At 46.3% G+C, this 22,403-nt stretch overlaps 1 protein-coding gene across 1 annotated transcript in view; it reads left to right on the plus strand.

Moving 5' to 3' along the window:
- KIAA1549L (KIAA1549 like) overlaps window positions 1-22,403 on the plus strand; it is a 107,640-nt gene that overhangs the window by 2,196 nt on the left and 83,041 nt on the right. The window contains exons 2-8 of the mRNA XM_036259001.1: window positions 381-995; window positions 2,989-3,104; window positions 5,531-5,750; window positions 7,270-7,403; window positions 13,869-14,031; window positions 16,034-16,093; window positions 21,789-21,940. Of these exons, the coding sequence (XP_036114894.1) occupies window positions 381-995; window positions 2,989-3,104; window positions 5,531-5,750; window positions 7,270-7,403; window positions 13,869-14,031; window positions 16,034-16,093; window positions 21,789-21,940 (1,460 nt within the window). The remainder of the gene's footprint in view (window positions 1-380; window positions 996-2,988; window positions 3,105-5,530; window positions 5,751-7,269; window positions 7,404-13,868; window positions 14,032-16,033; window positions 16,094-21,788; window positions 21,941-22,403) is intronic.

The raw sequence follows: 22,403 nt of genomic DNA on the forward strand, positions 1-22,403 counted from the left end.
ACCCAGAAAACAGGTATGACTGCTTCTGTGGTCAAAGCATCTTCAAGCTCAACACAGATACCCAGCTTTGCTCAGGAGCAGACACCCCCTTCCACACTGATGAATGACTCAGCAGCCCCAAAGAGTCATGTCCTTAATCTTCTGACTTGGTTTTTATGAAAGTATTCAGAATTTAAGTGTCCTTATTACCAACCGTAGCTTTGCTATAACTGGCATTCCCATTATGGTTAATTGACTTAATGAGCCTAAGCTGCCTGGCCTAAATTTCAGAGCACAGAGACTTTTCACCCCAGCAAACCCATAAGTTACATCCATTCATCACCACAAGTGATGTGTGCCCAGTGGGCCAATGACAAATGTTGCTTTCTCTCTCTCTGCAGTGGACTTCACAGTGCCGTCCAAGGCAGAACCCACGGCGGCGGCGGCACCGACGTTGTTTCTGAGGAAATCAAGTCCACCGGCACTGTCTGCAGCCTTGCTCGCTAAGGGCACCGGCAGCAGCCCTTCGGCCGTGGCCTCAGGACTAGTCAAGAGCAGTTTGACCACTGCTCTAGCCAAAAACGTCACAAACAACACAGCACCTGGCCCGAAGGCGACCCCAGGCGCAGTCCACCCAGCCTTCTCCTTCACGCCAACCTACATGTTTGCGAGATCGGCACACACCATGAGCACTCACACAGCCATGCAAGTGAACACGGGCGCTGCCTCTGGCCTGCTGTCCACAACACACCTCCCCAGGAAACCACAAGCCATGCACACGAACTTCCCAAACGCCGCCAGCCCAGACATGCCCAGGGCGTCCACCACGCGCGCACTGACAATCACGGCAGCCTGGACGTCCCTCACCGCACCGGTGAGGGCGACCCGGTTGCCGCCTCTGCTGGCAGAAAACCCAAATGCTGCTCTACCTGCTGTGTCGACAGCTATGGTCACAACCGGCAAAATGGCATCCAACCTGGAGTGTCAGATGTCCAGTAAACTCCTGGTGAAGATAGGTAAGCCCTCGCTCTCCTGATTTTACTTGGAAGCAGCAAGCATGTAATGGCTTCAGAGATGCAACAGAATGACTAGATTTCTTTGCCAACAGTGGTTCTCAGTCAGGGGCAGTTTCGCTCCCCCTTCCCCCAGGGGACATTTGGCCCCATCTGGAGATGTTTTGGGGTCTTTACAATGTGAAGGGTAGGGAGGGTGCTACTAGTACCTAGTGATAGAGAGAGTAGGATGCTGCTGAACATCCTACAGTGTGCAGGATGGTTGACAACAAGGACAGTCCAGCCCACATTGTCAGTAGGGCCAGGATTGAGGACCCCTGATCTTTATCAAGTGACAGAAGAGAGGACAAGCGTTATGTGACATGACCTGGTCTTGGAATCAGTCCTGATACCAGAGGCCCCTGGGCGACCAGTTTGGCCAGGGGTCTGAGGAAGCAAATGGGTGCCCTGTTTGCCTGCAGAACGAGTCAGTGACGTTTCACATGAATGAATGAACAGTGTTAGTAAACTGTGCGGTCTTGGGAAGTGACGGAATTCAGAAAGCCTTTTCGTCGTGTATTTTCTCAATCAGCAGATACTGGGTACAGCTATGGTACACCTCATGGGAGCCTGGGATTTCTTTTGATGTTACAAAGGAGACCTTGGACGTGTTGGGTGGTGGGTGCTGTATTTGTAGCCCCTACCACCCGATTGCAGCAAAGCAGACCGGGAAGGCGCGGGGTCCTTTTAACCGTGTGGGGGTGTTTGCTATAAAAAGCATGAGTCACAGTATCTGAAAGAGCAAGCCAATGTTGAAGTCTCACATCCCGCCCTCCTCTTCACCTCACAAAGAACTAAATGAAAGTATCTCTTGAGACATATCTTATTTTAAAATAGGAAATTATGAAGTAGGCATAGCGGAAAGCACAGGATCTCTTTCTATATCTCAAGAAATTATGCCATCTGGTTTCCCACTTTCCCTCCCCCTCCCCTCCAGATCCACGCCTCCTCCCCTGAGCGGCAACCTCAGCCACCCAGATGCAGAAGTCTGGAACATTCTCCGACTCTCATCGTCACCAACACCCTGTGACCCCAGCCACACCCCATCAATCACCAGCTCCTTTCAGTTCTACCCCCAGCGTCCCCTTCCTCCCTACCACCACTGCCACGGCCCTCGTTTACTTTGGCAGGATCGCGCACCCAGATTTCTGCAACGACAGCCCCGTTTATCTCTCTGCCTCCAGAACCCCCCCGCCCACAACCTGTCCTCTAGTCTGCAGTTAAAGGAACCTTCTAAAATGTGTGCCTTTATTCAAAACCCTTCACTTCCCACTGTCCTTAGGACCAAGCGCAAACATACAACCGCAGCAGTTCACGTCTCTCCCCTGTGCCTTTGCCCGTGGTCCTCCCCCTGCTGGGAGTGGGGGCACAGGTCCTCCCAGGACTCGGGACTCAGCAGGACTCACAGCGGCATCAGTCCCAGGAAGCCTTCCTTCATCCCCACGCCCTCGCCACGGCAGGGCTGGATGCTCCTCGGAGGGCCTCCAGCAGCGTCCTGGGCCTCCCTGCAAGTAACACCTGTCCCACTTAGTCACAAATGCCAGTTTTCACCCGGGTCTTCTCTCCTGTCTCTGTCGAACTTGTGGGGTGGAGACTGCCTTCCTGATCCAGGGTTGTTCTGGGCCACAGCCCACCAGCTCAGGGCCTGCCCCCCAGGGCTCTCGGGAATGCTGTGGAGGGAATTTCCCACCAGGGGCTGGCACGGCCGAGCCCACCTGTCCAAGTCAGAAGCAGCATTGGTCTGACATGAAGTGCTACCAACATGAGAGCTGTCTCCCCACACAAATGGCTAGGGCCTTCTTTCCTCAGGACTTGAGGGGGACCAACAGAGCTCCTACCGCAGCCCCGCCCTCATTGGACCTGCGCTCACAGACTTTGCTCAGAGCTTTGGCTGGGGAGGAGAAGGGGGCTCATTTATTAGGACCTCTGATCGCCATGCTTTGGTTTTGTCCCACAGTTCTCTTTCTGATGCAAAGGAGAGTGCAGATCAGTGAAACCCTGAAGCTCAATATAGCCAAAGGGCTCACACAGGCCCTGCGGAAGGCTTTCCACCAGAACGACGTCTCGGCTCACGTAAGCCCCTTGCGTTTGTCATCAGACTAATCTGTCTACATCTTGCTCTGGGGTCCAGAGTATATTCAGATTGTTTTCCTCCTCCCTGGGTACCAGAATCGCGCTGGCCAGAAGTAGCATCTTTTCTCATTTTGGCAAATAGTTAATGAGTGGTGGTGGCTGGAGAAAAAAGGTCACATTTTGAGATGGAAAATTGAGACTAATTGCCTTATGTCCAGATTTTTTTTTTTAAGCCTGGATATACTGTTTTAAATGGTTCTATTATCCGGTCGCTTGGGAAAAGTATTTAGTGATTGTTCGTGCATTTCTCCAGAAACCATCCATTTTCTCCCTCTATCTTCCTCACCATTATAAATAGTTAATGATTTATTTCTGGACATTTAAAAATTGCTCTGACTTGTAAATTAAAATCAACTTTGCTTAAATTACCAACAGCAGACTGGGAAGTGAACACTTTTTTTCCCCTCCACACTCTTTAATGCCAAGTACTATTTAACAACTGCTAGCTGATTTCGGTGGCATAGAAACCTCGCTTTACACACTTTTGGTTTGGTTCCAAGTTTTAAAGCAGTAAATGCAATTGGCAGTCGGTGGGCAACCCTTTGCAACACTTGAAAATACTGCTCTGGCCTCTTCCTTGGACGCTTTGTTCTACAGCTGCATTCAGCTGGGTGGTCCCCTCCCCCTGACCACCACACCAAGGACCAGGAATAAGATTTGGTACATCATTTGTTGGCCATTGTCAATCTCTTTTATATAATTTTGGAAAAAAGGAAAAAAATGCATTCCACGAGAGCCATCTGTGGTTTCTGCACCACAAACTATTCGAACGTGGAAAACGTGAATGTGTCCACTGGTCGCCTGATACAGCTCTCACTCGCCTTCTGCAAGTGACCTTCATGGTTTTTGCCTTTTCTACATGTCGTCACAGACCACTGTGACACAACTAGTATGTATTTGTTTTTTGTTTTTTTTTTAATTGGCTCATTTTTAGAAACTTAAATACATTTCTTTTGAAAGGATGTTTGCTATTACCACCATAAATGGAAATCAGGATCATTGGCCACAAAAAAAAAAAAAAAAAATGGTAATCATAAAAATGAGAATAACGGAAACAGATTGTTAAATTCAAACTAGTCATTGTTGGCAGAAATATGATTTGTAAGGATTGGAGAGTATTAGAAGGAAATAACCTGCGAGCTGAGCCTTGGTTCTTGAGGTAATGAGATGAAGGGGACAGGACTCACTTCTCGCTGGTGTCCCTGCTACGTTCGCACTCCATCCAGAAGTTTCTCATTCCACCTAAAGCCACCTTTTAAAACATTTACTTTTCAATGACAGTTTACATTCAGTGTCATTTTGTATTCGTTTCAAGTGTACAGCATAGTGGTTAGACAATAGTATACTTTACGAAGTGATCCCCTAGATGTTTCCAGTGCCCAGCTGGGGCTATACATAGTTGTTACAATATCATTGACTATATGTCCTATGCTGTGCTTTATATTCCCATGACTACTTTGTAACTACCGATTTGTATTTCTGAATCCCATCAACTCGTTCACCCAGCGCCCAACCCCTCCCCGCTGGCAACCATCAGTCACCTAAAGCCATCTTGAACAACACCTTTGGAAACAGTATGGAGGAACCAAAGGCACACCCAGCCTGTTGCAAAACCTGTTGGTTTCTTTGGCAAATATGCATGACACTACTAATGGAGATACAAGAGTAAGGGGTGGGGGGGGGGAGGTTGTTACACCCTGACTTATTAATATAAAACACTGAGAAAACAAACAAACAAAAAGAATCAAGTCTAAAACCTCAAATCTTCCAATTGGGTCAAAAAGAGTTTAGATGATCAGGATCCCTTAGGACGCAGCTGTCAGAGAAACTCTCCATGGCCCACCCCACCTTGGCCTTGAACCAACTTTCAAGTCAAGAAGGGTGCTGAGTTTGACCAATTCTTCTCTTCGCTTATAGAAAGAGGAGTCACCTCATATACTGTTTGACCTCTGTCCTGAATGTTCCCCCACTTAATCTAAAATTTCTGCTTTTTAATTTTCAGAAGTGATGAGAAATATAATAAAGCTATTTTTTTAAAGCAATCTGTTCCCTGGAAATCTCTTTTGACTGCCATTTTGCATGATAATTGGTGTTCACAGGATTCTACTGAGGCACTTAAGGAATAAAAAAAACACAGATTTAATTCTATTCCATGTAGGTTCAATATAAATTATACTTTGTTGTATTCTGTTATTTTGAGACTTGCCAAACTATGTATGCTTTATAGGATTGTTAAGAATATTTGTTGAAGGAGAACATTCTATTCCCCAGCCATGCTAAATATTAGTTATGGTCCTAGGAGACATCAAGAACTTAAAGTACTATAGAAACAAATACTGAGTTCTGTGGGTCCATTTGTTTTGTAGGTGGACATTCTGGAACATTCTCACAATGTCACAGTTGGTTATTATGCTACCAAAGGGAGGCTGGTGTACTTGCCTGCTGTAGTGATCGAAATGCTGGGTGTTTATGGGGTCAGCAACGTCACTGCAGATCTGAAGCAGCATACCCCAAACTTGCAGTCTGTGGCAGTACTCGCCTCCCCGTGGAACCCCCAGCCTGCAGGCTACTTCCAGCTCAAAACAGGCAAGTAACTCAGAAGGAAAGGATTTCTGCATGTTGTGGAATCAGGGGCAGAACCAAGAAGACACCTCTTTAAAAACTCCATTGCTAACTGCTCTGTGTCATCTCTCTTTTTTTTAAATCCTCACCCGAGGACATTTTTGCATTTATTTTCAGATAAAGCAGGAGGGAGAGAGAGAGAGAAACATCCATGTGAGAGAGACACATCGATTAGTTGCCACCCACAAGACCCCAACAGGGGCCAGGGACGAACTACAACTGAGGTACATGCCCTTAGCAGGAACTGAACCTGAGACTCTCTGGTCTGTAGGCCGACACTCTAACCACTGAGCCAAACTGGCCAGGGCTGCTCTGTCATCTCTTAAAGTCCCTGTGTTTTCCTTCCTCAAGGGGCCCTCCTAATCAAATGTCTAAGTGCCCTGCACATCAACCTTAATTTTTCCTGGATGCATTAGAAATATTTCTTGCCTGGCTGGTGTGGCTCAGTGGATTGAGCACCGTCCCATGGACTGGGAGGTCCCGGTTTGATTCCTGGTCGGGGCACATGCCTGGGTTGTGAACCTGATCCCCAGTAGAGGGTGTGCTGGAGGCACCCAATCAATGTTTGTCTCTCTCATCAATGTTTCTCTCTCTCTCTAAAAAAATCAATAAAAACATGTATATAAAAAAAAGAAATACTTTTTCATAGGACCCTTTCTTCCCTATGTATATAATTAGTACTTACGTGCACCAAATACTATATTTTTTATTTTTTTCTTTATTATGGATACTGATAATAGTCAAGCACCCATAAAAATCTGTGCTTCGAAACAACACGTTCCAGTTGCCACTGAATTAGAATCTCTGAGCTTAGACCTTGGAATCATTCTTTCAAGTTCCCTGCTGGTTCCAAACCACAGGCATGGAGAAGCCATTAAAATTGAAAGACTCAATCAACTTAGTAATGCCGGTCAATTGCTTATTTATTCCCCTCCAAAGAATCAGATGGCATGATCTCTCTCATGTTATTTTCTAGCAGTCTTGGAGCAGATAGATATCTATGTATTCCAATCAAATGAAATCACAAAATCCTTTGCATTAGAGGCAATCACACTTTTAATTCTAGGTTATAAATAATTTTAAGAGCCACTTCCAGAACTATAGCCAAACCTTGTCTCTCTTACTTACCTAATTACTCTGATGTAAAAATTGTGTGTGTTTTTTTAATGCTCCCCCCAGGATATTTTTCCATTTATCTTCAGATAGAGTGGGAGGGGGAGAGAGAGAGAGACATCAATGTGAGAGAGACACATCGATTGGTTGCCTCCTGCATGACCCTAACCAGGGCCGGGGACCGAGCCACAACTGAGGTACATGCCCTTGACTGGAATCAAACCCGAGACTCTGGTTTGTGGGCCGATTATCTAACTACTGAGCTAAACCGGCCAGGGCAAAATTGTGGTTTTATATTATGACTGCTATCAAGTCCAAGGAACAAAGACACAGCATTTGAGTGAGTGCTGATTTATTACTCTCATTCTAGTGCTTCAGTTTGTGAGCCAGTCTGACAACATCCAGTCCTGCAGGTTTGCTCAGACAATGGAACAGAGGCTGCAGAAGGCCTTCCAGGATGCCGAGAAGAAGGTTCTGAATACCCAAAGCAACCTGACGATTCAGGTAAGGAGGGGACTCTTGAGCTGTGTAGTTGACAGAGGCCAATCATAATGCAGATGTTGACAAGAGGTGACTTGGTCCCCCATTTCAAAGCTTTTTTGGGTAAATGCTACTTTGTACTTTGAGTGTGTGATGTAGGCAGGAGACAGTGCCTCTCTGGGGCCACTGAGGGGGGTCAGTCCTGGCACTGGTGAGGGTGTCTGGGGATGGATGCTGTGTTGCTGTCTCCCTGCTGTGGTTTGGGGTTTTAGATTTCTTTTCCCATGTGAAGATTTCTCAGGCCTTTCCAATACTTTTTTTTTTTTAATGAACTAGAATATACTATATTTGATATGTCAGATATCTTATGTAAAATGAATCATTTTTAAATAGCTAATTTACTAAGATTTGTCTATTCTGTGATTTTCATTGAGGTATTTTACAAATATCCACATGACTAGTCATCTTACTTTACACACACACACACACACACACACACACACACACACTCACATTTAGGGCTTCCTATGTGCCAGGACTGTGCTAAGTGCTTCATGAATGTTTTGCTACACAATACTTAAGACAACCTTCTGAAGTATTATTATCACCATTTCACAGAAGAGGAACTGAGAGAGAGGACAGAAACTTCCAGAAGGTCACACAGTTGGTAAAAAAGTGGAACAAAGACTTGAGCCGAACTCACACTCTCATCCACCATGCCACACTAGCATCAATGCAGTGCAGAAACGGGATCCTTGGTGAAACTTTTGGCAGCCACATAAATTATTTCCCAGAAGAATCCCACTCCTGGTGAACTGTATTTCAATTTCTGGAATTTATAGTTGACATACCATCTAAAACCTTTCTCACACCCATGTTTTTTTGCAATGGTGTAGACACCATCCCACTAAAGACAGATGCTTCTTAATGATATGTATCCAGCCCCCAAATTTCTGACTTAACTGTACTGGCCAATGTCTCTGTTTTTACTGAACTAAAAGCCTTTGCAATGAAACCCAGTGGTTTTGAAATCGACATTTAGCAGAAGTGAATTATCAGCAAAGCCAATATGGTGCAGAAAACATACAATTTAATTTGAATGAGAAGCTTTCCTTTTCTAGATTCATCCCAAGTAGAACTATCTCATTCTGATTTGGTTCATGTTAGACTAAAGTCTAAAAACGTGTCACAGATGTAAGATTTACGTAAGGACTATGACTCAGCTCCTTTGTGGGAGATCTTGATTGGACCGGGATCTTCACAGGTAGTCTGGTTAGAGCTGGAATATGCTCTGACTGTTTCAGAAGCACAGGCTTATTGAGCACCTGCTATTCATCAGGCACGGGAAGGGACACCAAGATAAAAAAGCTGCCCTTGACCTTAGTAAGAAACCTTCCTTGGAAAACACGACAGCAGGCGATTTGAAAATTGTATCTAAATAGATTTTTGATGCTCTTGAATATGTCAAGGCTCTTGAAATGAATGTATAATTGGGTGAATTGTTTTATTAACCTCATTTCTCTTTTTGCTTTGGCTGACAGGAAGCCCAGAGACAAAGCTGTTGCCTGGGTTTAGTAATCCTGTAAGCCCCTGTCTCTACGCATAGATAGCTATATGATAGCCATTCCCTTGGGGCTGCCTTTAATCTTTTATTCAGGACCTGGTTTTGTAATTATAACTTTCCATTTTATTGTATTAAATATCTTTTGTAGAGCACCTTGGGTCCTCTGTGGAATAAGATCACATAAATATTTAATTAATTTGTTTAGAGAATCATTGAAAAAGTGACTTAGAATTTTTTATTTATTTATTTTTACTTGTATAGCATTGATCTTAAAGGCTAGATGACAGTAGACTCAATTGGGACTTTTTGGTACAAATGACATCCAAGCTCATGGGCTTAAGCAAAAAGAGGAAGTGGTTGGTTCATGTGACTGGAAGAAAGTTTATTTGTTTCAGGCACAATTGGGTCCAGGAGCTCAACGATTTCTTCATGCAGTTCTCTCTTCATTTCTTGCCTTGCTCTGGGCTGGTATCCTCCTCAGGCCCTGTGGGGTGGTCCCTGGCACCTCCAGGTTTACCTCATCCTTATGGCTCCCAGTCTCGTGGAACCAAAGTGCCTTTTTCTGTCATTTCAGTAAAAATCCTGGGATTAGCTCTCATTGAACCCACTTGGATCCTGTACCTATTTCTGGACCAGTAACTGTGGCCAAGGAGATGAAATGTCCCCATCAATTAGGCCTGGCTCAGATGCCTCCTCCTGGAGCTTGGGTGGGGCAGCCCCACCCAAAGCACATAAACCGATGGGAGAGAAGAGGTATTTCTCCAAGAAAAATTGTGATGCGGGGTAGAAGGGACAATGGGTGCTGGATAGGCAAAAATAACAGCCTTCCACTTGGTCAGCCTTGTAGGACTAATTAGCTAAATGAATGATGTCATGAGTGAGTGGGAAGTAAGGGATTAGGTCAGAAGCCACAGGGCCTAAGAATAAAGAAGTGATGGGGGACATGGCATGGCATTCAGGGAACAATGATAGGACCTGGTATCAGGGCTGTGGACCTCTTCTTATTTATGAAGCTAGTGTTAAGCAGCCACCAACAATGCTCACACTTTCCTTAACTTAAAAATAAAAAGACTATGTTAAAGAAGACACATATAAGTGGAAAAACATTCTGTGTTCATGAATTGGAAGACTTAATGTTGTTAAGATGTCAAAACTACCAAGAACGATCTAGATTCAATGCTATCCCTGTCAAAATCCCAGTGACTTTTTTTGTGTGGAAATCCTAAAATTCATATGGAATCTCAAGGGACTCTGAAGAACCAAAACAATCTTAAAAAGTTGGAGGTCTCCCACTTCCTCATTTCAAAACTTACTAAAAAGCTATGATAATAAAGACAGTGTGGAACTGGCATAAATATATAAACCAATGCAACAGAGAGCTCAAAAACAAGTTGTTGCATATATAGTCAAATGATTTTTTAAAAATTGATTTTAGAGAGAGAGGAAAGGAGAGGGAGAGAGAGATAGAAACATGGATGAGAGAGAACATTGATTGGCCACCTCCTGCACGCCCCCGACTAGGGATCTGGCCCACAATCTGGGCATGTGCCCTGACCGGGAATCGAACCAGTGACCTCTTGGTGCACAGGTCGATGCTCAACCACTGAGCCACACTGGCTGGGCATGGTCAAATGGTTTTTGACAAGGATGCTAAGACAATGGGAAAAGGGCAGTCTTTTCAACCAATGGTACTGAGAAAACTGGACATTCATAAACAAAAGAATGAAGTGGACCCTTACTTAACACCATATACATATATTAACTCAATGTGGATCAAAGACCTAAATGTAAGAGTTAAACTATTAATCTTAGAAGAACATAGAGGAGAAAAACTTCATGACATTGGATTTGACAATGATTTGTTGGGTATGACACCAAAAACACAGGCAACAAAAGAAAAAATAGATAAATCGGTCTCCATCAAAATTAAAAACTTTTGTGGACCAAAGGACACAGTTATAAGGCAACCCACAGAATGGGAGAAAATATTTGCAAATCAAACAGTATATAACAAGGGGTTACTATCTAGACTACATAAAGAACTCCTACAACTCAACAACCAAAATAAAACAACCCAATTAAGAAATGGGCAAAGGACTTGAACAGACATCTCTCTGAAGAGGATAGCAGATGCCCAGTAGGCAGTGAAAGGGTACTTCACATGACTAATCGCTAGGGAAATGCAAATCAAAACCACAGTGACATACCACTTCACACCTATTAGGAAGCTGTTATTTAAAAAATAGAATATAACAAGTGTTGGTAAGGATGTGGAGGAATTGGAACCCTTGTGCACACTGCTGGTGGGCATGTCAAACAGTACAGCTACTGTAGAAAGCTGGCCGTTCCCTAAAAAAAGTAAACATAGAATTACTGGGTATATAACCAATAGAACTAAGCAGTTGGATAGATATTTGTACACCCATGTTCATGGTAGCATTATTCACAACAGCCAAAAGGTAGAAGCAACCCAGGTGTCCATCCACAGATGAATGAACAAATAAATGATGTATGTAGATACTGTAGAATGCTATTCATCCTAAAAATGGAGCTTAATTCTTTTTTATTTTATTTTTTTATCCTCACCCGAGGACACTTTTCCATTTTTTGTTCAGGTAGAGTGGGAGGGAGAGAGAGGAACAGAGAGAGAGAGAGAAACATCGACGTGAAAGGAACACATCGAGTGGCTGCCACCCACACGACCGACCAGGGCCGGGGACAAACTGCAACTGAGGTACGTGCCCTTAGCGGGAACTGAACCCGGGTCTCTCCGGACCACAGGCCGACACTCTAACTGCTGAGCCAAACCGGCCAGGGCTGGAGCTTAATTCTGACACGGGCTACAATATGGATGAGGCTTGAGGACATTATGCTAAGTGAAATAAGCCAGACCCCAAAGGACAAATGGTGTATGATCCCATTTATAAAAGGTATTTAGTTTGTCAAATTAATAAAGACAAAGTAGAATGGTGGCTAATAGGGACTGGGACAGGGTTTCATTTTGGGATGATGAATAAGTTCTGGAGATGGATAGTGGTGATAGTTGTGCAATAATGCGAATGTACTTAAAGCCATGGAACTGTACACTTAAAATGGGTAAAATGGTAAAATTGTACTTCACCACAATAAAAATGTATGAAACTGATATAATATAATATGTTAATTATACTTCAATAATTATACTTCAATAAAAATATTCTTAGCTTTAAAAAGTATCATTACCTGGTCAAGCGCAGTATGCACAGGGGCCAGGCTCTTTGGGACCCAGTGAAATGTAGTTTTGTTGAAAAGCAGAACATAGAATGTCACAATGGAGATAAAGATTGGAGATAAAGGCTGCAAAGTTATTTTAGTTACTGCTTTTATAGGTGACAGTACAGTGAGGTCTTTAGAATTGTTCAGAGAGAAGTGCCTTTCTGTTTGGTAACTGGAGAAAGATGTGAATACCTGTGGCTAAACCACATTCCAAAAATACTTGCAGAGAGGAGAGGAAAAGTTGACCAGAAATGTCGATTCACTATGTCATGAATCATGGGACTATATTATATACTCTGGGACAGAATTTAAAAGGAAAGTCCATGTATGGGGAAAAGTGGGAAATAACATGAACAAGCTATTTTTGACAGTCTTCTTCAAAGTAAGGTTTAAAAGGAAAATTGCCCGCATATGTATGTCTGGGCACACAGAAGTCTGGGAAGGATATCAGTCAGCTCCTGGCAGGAAGACAGGGTACACTCAAATGAAGGCAATTTAAGGAGAATCTAATAAAAGAGATCCTTTGCAGAAGGCTGGGCAGGCACTCGGGGAAACCACAGAGACAGTCAGTACCCAAAACTGCACAGATTGGGACTAAGGGGCGGGGGAGGGGACAGTTACAAGAAGTCCTTGGCCAGAGCTGCCCAGCGGGAGCTTTTACCCCACAGGGAGGGAGTCCCCAACACCAATGCACTGACCTCGCTCCCCGTCTCCCCATCCCCTCCTGATCTCCCTTTAGCCGAAGCCAAGGGGCCAAGGAGCCCACTGAGGTGTTCCACAAGGCTCTGCCTCTGGGGTGCTGAGCAGAATGAGGGGTGGCAAGTGGATCTGGAGAAAGAAGGAGCAGACAAAGACTGTCTCACCAAGTGGAATGACTTCCTACTGCATCTGCTTTTCAAATCTCATCTGTGGGATATTTTTTTGTTCATACATGGACCCAGAACACTTCATTTTCCAGTAACGAAAAAACTGACTTAGACAAAATGCGAAAGGAAATCCACACCATCTCATATTCATATTTACATGGTCTATATTGAATTCATAGACCACAAGGAAATGCATTCACTCTCTAGAGAAGCTATTTGACGTTTCTGAATAATCGGGTTCAGTCACTCTCTTTGTTGCTAGGTTGGCATACACTCCCTGTCCTTTCTTCTTTAAAATTCCCCCCACAATGACTCAAGCTTTCCCTGCCTGAGCACGTGAGTCCTCCTTACATTGAACATTCCTGTGCTCTACTTTGTATTGTCAGAACTGTAAAAGTAATCTGAGACAATGTAGCCCCTGGCCAAGATACACACCAGTGGTTAAAACCTGAAGTCAGACGGCCTGGCTCTGTCACTTCTTAGCTATGTGACCTTGGGCAAGCCCCCTGATCATTCTGGGCCCCGGTTTCCTCCTCTGTAAAAGTGAGTCATCCTTATATACACCTCCTAGGGTTGGGGTGAGGATTAAATGAGATAACGTACCCTCGGCACGATGCCTGGCACGGAGCAAGCAATCTGTGAGTGATGACCGTTCTTATTCTTGTCTCTTCCTCGTTCTTTCCCCACCTCCCTTTCATTCCTACCCTCGACTTCTGCTGAAACTTCTTCTCCCACGGCCCCCATGAAACAGACCCTCATCTTATTTGGCATGTCTCCCTCCCCTTTCCTCCTGTGTCGATTCAGATTGTGAGCACGTCCAACGCCTCCCAGACTGTCACCTTGGTGTACGTGGTGGGCAATCGGAACTCATTCCTCAATGGCACCGTCGCCAGCAGCCTCCTCCGCCAGCTCTCGGCCGAGCTGGTGGGGTTCTACCTCACCTACCCGCCGCTCACCATCGCTGAACGTGAGTATGGCCACGTCATACTGATACTCTGCCGATGCCCCCGGGGCCTTTCTCCATGCTGCAAACGTCCACTGTGCCGGGCTGCATACTAACTCCTTTGTCATAAGACAACTAGAATATGTGATACATGGGGATTGAATTGGTGACAAGTTTATTGCACATTGAAAAAAAGCACTCGCTGGGTGCCTTTTACTCTTCACCTATCTCGTTCGTATCTCATTTAATCCTTACAACGACCCTATGAGGTAGGTGCAACATTAGACAAGAAAATTGAAGTTGATTAAGTTTAATAAAATGTCCAAGCTCACACAGCTAGTAAGACGTGGGATTTGAACCCAAGCAGTCTGCCTCTGAGCTGATAATCCTGTCTGGTAGGGCACCTGTCCTCATGGCAGTATGGAGCTGTGGTTTCCCCCGTCTGCCATCAGCAAATGTCCTGGGGCCCTCAGCCCTTGCCCTGGCTGTAGGTATCAGTGCAGCTCATTTGCAGTCAGCATCGTGACTTCACTTCCCCACAGTTCTTTGGCCTTGTCTTCCTCTAATCTGTGGTTCTCAACCTTCCTAATCAGTGATTCTCAACCTTCCTAATGCCACAACTTTTTATTTTTATTTATTTTTTTAATTTTTATTTCTTTATCCTCACTCGAGGACATTCTTCCATTTTTTGTTCAGACAAGGTGGGAGGGAGAGAGAGGAAGAGAGAGAGAAACATCGACGTGAAAGGGACACATCGAGTGGCTGCCACCCACACAACCAACCAGGGCCGGGGACAAACTGCAACTGAGGTACACACCCTTAGTGGGAACTGAACCCGGGTGTCTCTGGACCTCGGGCCAACACTCTAACCACTGAGCAAAACCTGCCAGGGCAATGCTGTGACTTTTTAATACAGTTCCTCATGTTGTGGTGACCCCCAACCATAAAATTATTTTCGTTGCTACTTCATAACTGTAATTTTGCTACTGTTATGTCTTAGGCGACCCCTGTGGAAGGGTCTTTCGACCCCCAAAGGGGTCACAACCCACAGGTTGAGAACCGCTGCTAATGCCTCAGTTATTTAATCTTCATTACTATACAGCAGGTCTAGGCTTGGAAGATGACACAGTCTAGCATTTTGTCCCCAAACACTCACTTCGTAGCAAAAGGAAGTAAAGATTTGGGCTTTTAAATTTAATTGTTGGTACATTTCTCAAGGTCAATGGGCAAGTTTTTTATAAAACACATATTAACAACATTCTTTTTATTTCCTTCTGTGCTTGCTTTTGATATTGTAAATAAATGAGTTGATGTGTGTGGTGCTTTAGCACAGGGTAGCCATTCAGAATTTTTCTGAATGTTTGTTTAATAGCAAGCTATTGCAAATTTCCATACAGGAAGGAAAGATAACTGGATTTTATGCAGAAGATGCTGTCATAAAAGAAGGCACCATGTCACATGGCAGCATGTGAAGTATTTATTTTCTTTCATTTCGATAGTTTGATATAACAACAGCTGTGATTTAGTGAGCACTTACTGGGTGCTGGGACATGCTAAGCCCTTTGCATATTAACTCTGATGGTCACTACACCTGAAAAAAAAATGTTGGTTGCAATATTTGGCTACTATACTTAGTCCTTGACATTGGAAAAACCCATTCAAGAGATAATTATTCCTAAAAATGGGAGTGACAGTTGGGCATTTTAAAGAGAAAGCTACAGTTAAGACAGGTTCTAGCTGTGGGTCTTGATAAGGATGTTTCACTTATGAGGCCTTGATGGAAAAACTGAAAGAGCAGAAATCCACAAACCCTAGAAAACTCACTTTCATCTGAGAGTGAGCTCTTCATTGAGTATTTCAGTTTATTGAACAGCAAGGTAGTTTTTGTCCTGGATGCCACAGACTTCCTAAGAATGACAAAGCAGGTTTCAGCTGCTTTATATTTTGTCCCTGTGTCCATTTCCCGTAACAATATTTACATATAAACCTCATGAAAGTAATTTGGTGCATTTCTTACTTGTTTTAGCACTGGAATATCCCAACCTTGACATATCGGAGACAACCAGAGACTACTGGGTAATTACAGGTAATCTCTTACTTTATTTCCCCTTTCACCCTCTCGGGTTGGTTTGTTATTTTCAAATTGCATGTCAGAAGGAGAAAAAAAAAAATTAAACCTGCATGTCACTCAGCGATAGGATTGGCATCCTTTATTTGGTCCTGTCCTATAATTCAAGGAGTTACTTTCACAGGACCAGGAGTGGGTGGTGTAAGCTGAAACAAACAAACAAACAAACAAACAAACAAACAAAAAACCCTACCCATCACACTGGAGATGAAAGTTAGATAACCAATTCAAAATAGCAAGCTGAAGAGCCCACCTAGTGGCTTCCTCTTTGCAGAAAGTGGACCCATCCGAAGGTCCAGCATTTACCTGTGGACACCCAGGGTGTGTCCATGGGAATAACTGTCTGTTTCAAGAGAGTCGGCTTTTCTGCACTGCCCTACAGAATGCCAGTGAACGTCAGAGGAATGCCAGGCACGCACTTTCCTCTCGCCCGGCACGAGGCCCACACCCACACTAGTCCTGGTGGAGCCCAGGCGCGTCCTGACAGGGAGGGCGGATGGAAGTAAAAGGGTGTTTGGGTGGCATTTTCTTTTTTTTTTTTCTCCTTTGACATTTCCCAGCTGAGCTTTATGAAACAGCAGCAGTTCTTGTTTTTCAAAAGCCAGGCAGTACCTCTGAAAATCAGAGAAGCAAGGATTGGAAGCAAAGAGAGAAGACAGATGTTTGAAGGAAGAAAAGTGACCAGGTCAGCTGTAGGAAGGGACAGGACAGGGAGCGAATCAGTCTGCTAGGGCAACACAGAAAGTAGCAAAGACTAGGGCCGGGGCTTCAGCAGCCTGGAAGCTGGGTATGGTATGAAGGGGTCAGCAGGGCTGGTTCTCCTGAGGCCTCTCTCCTTGGCTGACAGATGGCCACCTTTCCTCTCTGTCCTCAGGCGGTCTTCCTCTGTGTATGCCTATGTCCTCATTTCCTCTTCTTATAAGGACACAGTCATATTGGATGAGGGTCCACTTATATGATCTCATTTTACCTCATTTACCTCTTTAAAGGCCCTGTCTCCAAATACATTCCCCTTCTGAGGGACTGGGGGTTAGGACCCTGACATCTGAATTTTGGGAGGACACGGTTCAGCACATAACGAGGAGTGAGGAAGATCCTGTAAGTCACGGAAGAGGAGCCTGGGCAAGCAGGGCCATCCAAAAGCCTCTTCCTCCTCCCTCCCTCCCTGCCTCCTGTCTCCTCCCTCCCATGCTCTGCGGGCCAGGGGGCCTCTGCCCACCCACTGACACAAGCACACCCTGCTGGATGAGGCCTGCCCAAGCCCCCACCTAAACGTCAAAAGTGTTTAAAAAGAAAAAAACCTCACCAGAGTTTATGCCCAAGGGAAAGACAGTGCTAACCCAGCAACACGTTTTCGGAGCCAGTAGGTTACGTAACTTGCAAAAGCATGTTCTCTCTCCACCAGGAATGCTGCAGGCCCCCCTCCTGTTAGCTTTGAGGTTTACATGGAGTGGTGACACGTCTACTCTCACACACGGGATGTCCTAGTCAGCCTCCTGTTTCCGCCCGTCCTCATGCGCCTGTGTCTTGCCCTGCCTCTACTGTAGTGACATAACCTTAATAGAGAACCCCACACATGGCCTTGTTTTGAGGATTCTCCTGGGGCTTAACCCCTGTCCCCTCACCTATGTAACCCTCATTGGTTATTGCTGCTGTGGCTGTTGGGGATCAGATGGAACAGTGGTCTCCATCACTGCATTTGGGGCTGGTCGGGTCAGTTAGTGCTTCTGGGGACTGAAACCAGCCTCAGGATGACCCTCTTCCTTCTCACGACCACTTTCTAACCCCATGGGCAGCCACCAGCAACCTTGGACCATCAGTTACAGAAGGGGTGGGAGGTCGGGAGCTGAGAGATGAAGAGAGCTTTGTTCTTCCTGTTCAAACCCTGGCCCCTTGAACAACCAGCCACTCTGCCTTCTCCTCCCAGCCATCCATCACGGGCACCCCTTCGACTGCCCACCAGTAACTTGGAGCAACTTTCCTTTGTTTAGTTTGTGGTATAAAACCCTGCCATGTTTTCATCTGTATGCCCACTGAACTTATATTAAATATGTTTTTACACATGGTACACTTCTCCCCTCCCTGGGCGTGGGTCCCTCTTTGGTGGCAAGTCAGTCTGTCTGCACAGAGAGCCCAGGAGCTACCCTGCTGTCCATGCGTCTGCAACCAGGCAGGACAGAGATGTAGTCTCAATATTGCTGCCTGCCAGAGGTGAGAGCCCAGCGGAGGTTTGGAATCTGTCTTTATTTTACTCACCAGTCAAAATACTCCAGACCCTGCAATTGCCGGATTTCTTCTGGCCTCAGCTCTGCTACATATGAGCCATGTATGCCCTTAAGCCAGTCACTCAGACCCTGTGGGTGTTACACTCTCACCCTTAGAATCAGGAGGAGACAGGAGCTGAACATTCAGGCTCTTTTGGCTCAGAGTGTGTGGGATTCAACCATGAATAAAACAGTTTAGACTGGATACGGGAAGCTGAACCAGGTCTGATCAGTGGAACTTTTAGGGCCCAGTGCAATTGTAAATAAAGAAAGAATAAGAGACCAGCAATGTAACAATCACCAAATCTTCTGGACAAAGCTCCTTTGAGCATAGCTGGAGACTTGCCCGCCTCCTCTCAGCTGAGTCAGTGATGGCTGAGGGTGGGTGGCCAGGGTCCAAGCTCCCCTCCTGCTCTGTGCTGCTGGGAGAGGTGTGGGTGCACGCCCCTCTCTACTCCCTTCCAGGCCAGGGAGAGGGGGGAGCCTGGGGCCTGGCACACTTCTCAGGGGAGGAGAAGAGCACAGCCCTGGAACACTGTTCTGTAATATGTTGTTTCTTCCTCTGATAAGGATGTGTTCAGCAAAGAAGGGGGCACACTTGAACAACAACAAAGCTACCAATTATGGGCATCCTCTCGAGTGCCTGATAGCACGGTGCTGGAAGCATTTGAAAAACAACAACAAAGTAGCTGTTTTTCACAGCAACACAATCAAGATTAGAGTGTGATCCCCCTGTTTCAGACAAGGAACCAGGGCCCACCAAACTGAGCGACTTGCCCAAGAACACTCTGTAAGGGGAAGTCAGGGTTCAAATACAGGCCCCAGTAAGGGGAAGTCAGAGTTCAAATCCAGGCCCCTGGCTCCAACCCCCAGCCCTTCTCCCGCTGCCTCCTACGGACACATTATCTTCGCTAACAGAGCAATGAGGCGTGTGGGAACTGTCCAGGTGCTGATTCCATGTAACTGTGGGAGGTTTCCACAGCCTCCTACACTTCCCTGGAGGTTTGTTGGCTTTTTCCCTCAATTTTCGAAATTGTGATAAAATACACATAACATGAAATTGAACATTTGAACCATTTTGAAGTGTCTAATTCAGTGGCATTAAATACAAGCCCAGTGTTGTACCCTGCTATGTACTTCTGGAACTTTTTCATCGCCCGGGGGGCTTTGACTATCCTTTTCTTTGATGCCTGCCCTTGTGCCATCACTGGGATTCCCATAAAGCAATCAGTCCATGATGAAGCCCCTCGGTGTCCTGGGTCCCCTCTATTACTCTGTCCATTGGTCAGGAGAGGCCGACTTAGAAGAAATCCTTCCGCAGTTGATGGTGGAATTTTACTAGAGGGGCATCTCTGAATGAGCAAGAACACAGACTCTCCTGTCTGGGCCAGGAGGTAGGCTGTGTCAGGGGGGTTCCGAGGGGCCTCTGTGGGACCTGCTGCACTGGGGACAGTACAGGGGTGTTTTCTCTTTGTTGGCAGGAATTGTGCTGGCCGCTGAGCTGGGAGTCGCTCACAAAGGCCCCAGAAAGAGAGCTGATTGATAGCCTCCGCGAGGATTATTTGGCACTTATGACCTCAAAGAAGTAATTTCTGAGGCTCAGCTGTGGGTTTTACTTCTCTTTCGATCAGTTTAAACATCACTCTCTGGATCTTGTTGAGAATTGTTGCTTGTTTTGGCCCTGAGTAGAATGTGATCACAACAATGACACGTTCTTTTTTTTTTTTTTTTTAACCCTCACCCGAGGACATTTTTCCATTTTTTTGTTCAGATAGGGTGGGAGGGAGAGAGAGGGAGAGAGAAACATAGACGTGAAAGGGACACATCGAGTGGCTGCCACCCACACGACCAACCAGGGCCGGGGACAAACTGCAACCGAGGTACATGCCCTTAGCGGGAACCGAACCCGGGTCCCTCCGGACCACAGGCCGACGCTCTAACCGCTGAGCCAAACCGGCCAGGGCACGACACGTTCTTTATACCCAAACTACTTTCATATCCCAGTAGATGGCTGGTATTAGTGGTCTTTAACTGGATTGTGGCAGAACAAACTCCCCAGCCCATGTATGTCTTGGTTTCTTTAAGATGAGAATTGTTTTTAGCATTTTAAATAGCAGGAATGGCTGTGTTTGAAGGCAGTGTTTGTGTGTTTGGGATGAAGTGTGCTTCCCAAGGGACTTGGAGGAAAGACTAGATTTTGGGGGTTGACAGCAAAAGGCAGCCACCCCCCGCCATAGAAAGTGACCACTGCAGTCCTAGGCCTGGTGTTCATTAAACCCCCTCCACACACTCGCCACTGCCCGGAATTCCAGCACTGACGCCTTGCCTGTGGATGACAGACACCTGGGAGGACAGGGGCGATGGAGTTCCATGTGCCTTCCATGCCCTGGGCACTGTGCCAAGCTCCTTTACACACCTTGTGTCATTTCAACCACAGACCTCATTAGGAATCTATTTCCTGTGATGTGAACTTACTCCCTTTTTAAAAAAATTTTTTCCTTTATTGATTTTAGAGAGAGAGGAGATAAGAGGGAGAGAGAACTAGAAACATCGATGAGAGAGAACATCGATTGGCCGCCTCCGGCATGCCCCCCACTGGGGATCGGGCCCACGACCTGGGCATGTGTCCTGACCGGGAATTGAACCGGTGACCTCCTGGTGCATGGGTCAACACTCAACCACTGAGCCACACCGGCCAGACAAACTTATTCCCTTTTTACAGGGAAGGACTTGGACTCAGACACAGCCAGTGGTTTGCCGGAAGTGTCACAGCTGGCAGGAGCTCACTCTTCCTAACACGCTGTCGGGCTCTCAAATGGAAGAGTACCCCAGAGGCCCTGGGCAGCTTGGGGTGGCTCCCTCGAGGACCACAGAGGAGGGGGGATGTGAACAGGGTGGTCTGCCAAGGTGTATGGTGCTGAGTTGCAGGATGGAATTTAGATTCCACAGCAAAGCTGTTGAGAAGGGAAAATAAAATAAGGGTAGCCCTGAGCCGGAGCTTCTGACTGGGAACCCGCAGAACATCCAGTTAGCCATACCTGTATTTCGGCTGTATTCCCACATGGACTCTAACTGCACGTAATCTTCAGTGAGGTTTGGATTTAGTAAACAGTATTAGACGTGGCACGGCTCATGGAGGAGAGAGCCCAGGCTTTGGGTTTGAACGCTCACTTTCCTCGGTACTAGCTGTGACCTTGACAAGTCACTTATCCTTGAGTGATTCCTAATTCCTGGGGCTGTTGTGACAGTAAAGCAAGGTAAGGATGGCTGAGCCCTCCCATGAGGTAGGGCCCATGGCACCTCGTGGCTGGGGCAGGGAGGGTGGTGGTTGTGGTTGTGAGTCGGCAGGGAGTCTGTCCTGAGCAGCCCGTCTGCCTTCTGCATCGCAGTGCTGCAGGGCGTGGACAATTCGCTGGTGGGTCTGCACAACCAGAGCTTCGCCCGGGTCATGGAGCAGCGCCTGGCCCAGCTGTTCATGATGTCCCAGCAACAAGGCCGGCGCTTCAAACGGGCCACCACCCTGGGAAGCTACACCGTACAGGTGGGTGTGCGCGAAGCCCCTGGGGTCTCCTCGTTCCCGGGGGGAACTTGCTGCGTGAGATTCATGCTGTGTGCAGAAGAGCTGCAGCTCCGCAGACCGACCAAGCCGTTTGCTCTTGGGGTTCGGGGTCAGGGTCATAACATCAAAATCGTGAAGAAGGATGACAGCTAGCTACTCCCCCGACAGTCGCACTACTGGATGACAAGAACACATTCTGCACGCATGCAGGTGGTTATTCAGTGAAGTTATACGTGAGCAGGCTCAGGCTGCTCACCGACCTGTGCTGTGGGCTGGATGAAGGCCCAGCTCCCGGCGCTTCCAGGCCCCTCAGCGCCATCTCTGGAACAGAGGCACCAGCCGGGATTCCAGGGCCAGGGTGCTCTTATCCTGATTTAGTCAGTGTCGACGACTGGAGCCTTTCCAGTTCATAGTGGACACATGACCACACAGAGATTTAGGCTAG

Source organism: Molossus molossus, unplaced genomic scaffold, assembly GCF_014108415.1.
Source record: "Molossus molossus isolate mMolMol1 unplaced genomic scaffold, mMolMol1.p scaffold_m16_p_13, whole genome shotgun sequence".
NCBI lineage: Eukaryota > Metazoa > Chordata > Mammalia > Chiroptera > Molossidae > Molossus > Molossus molossus.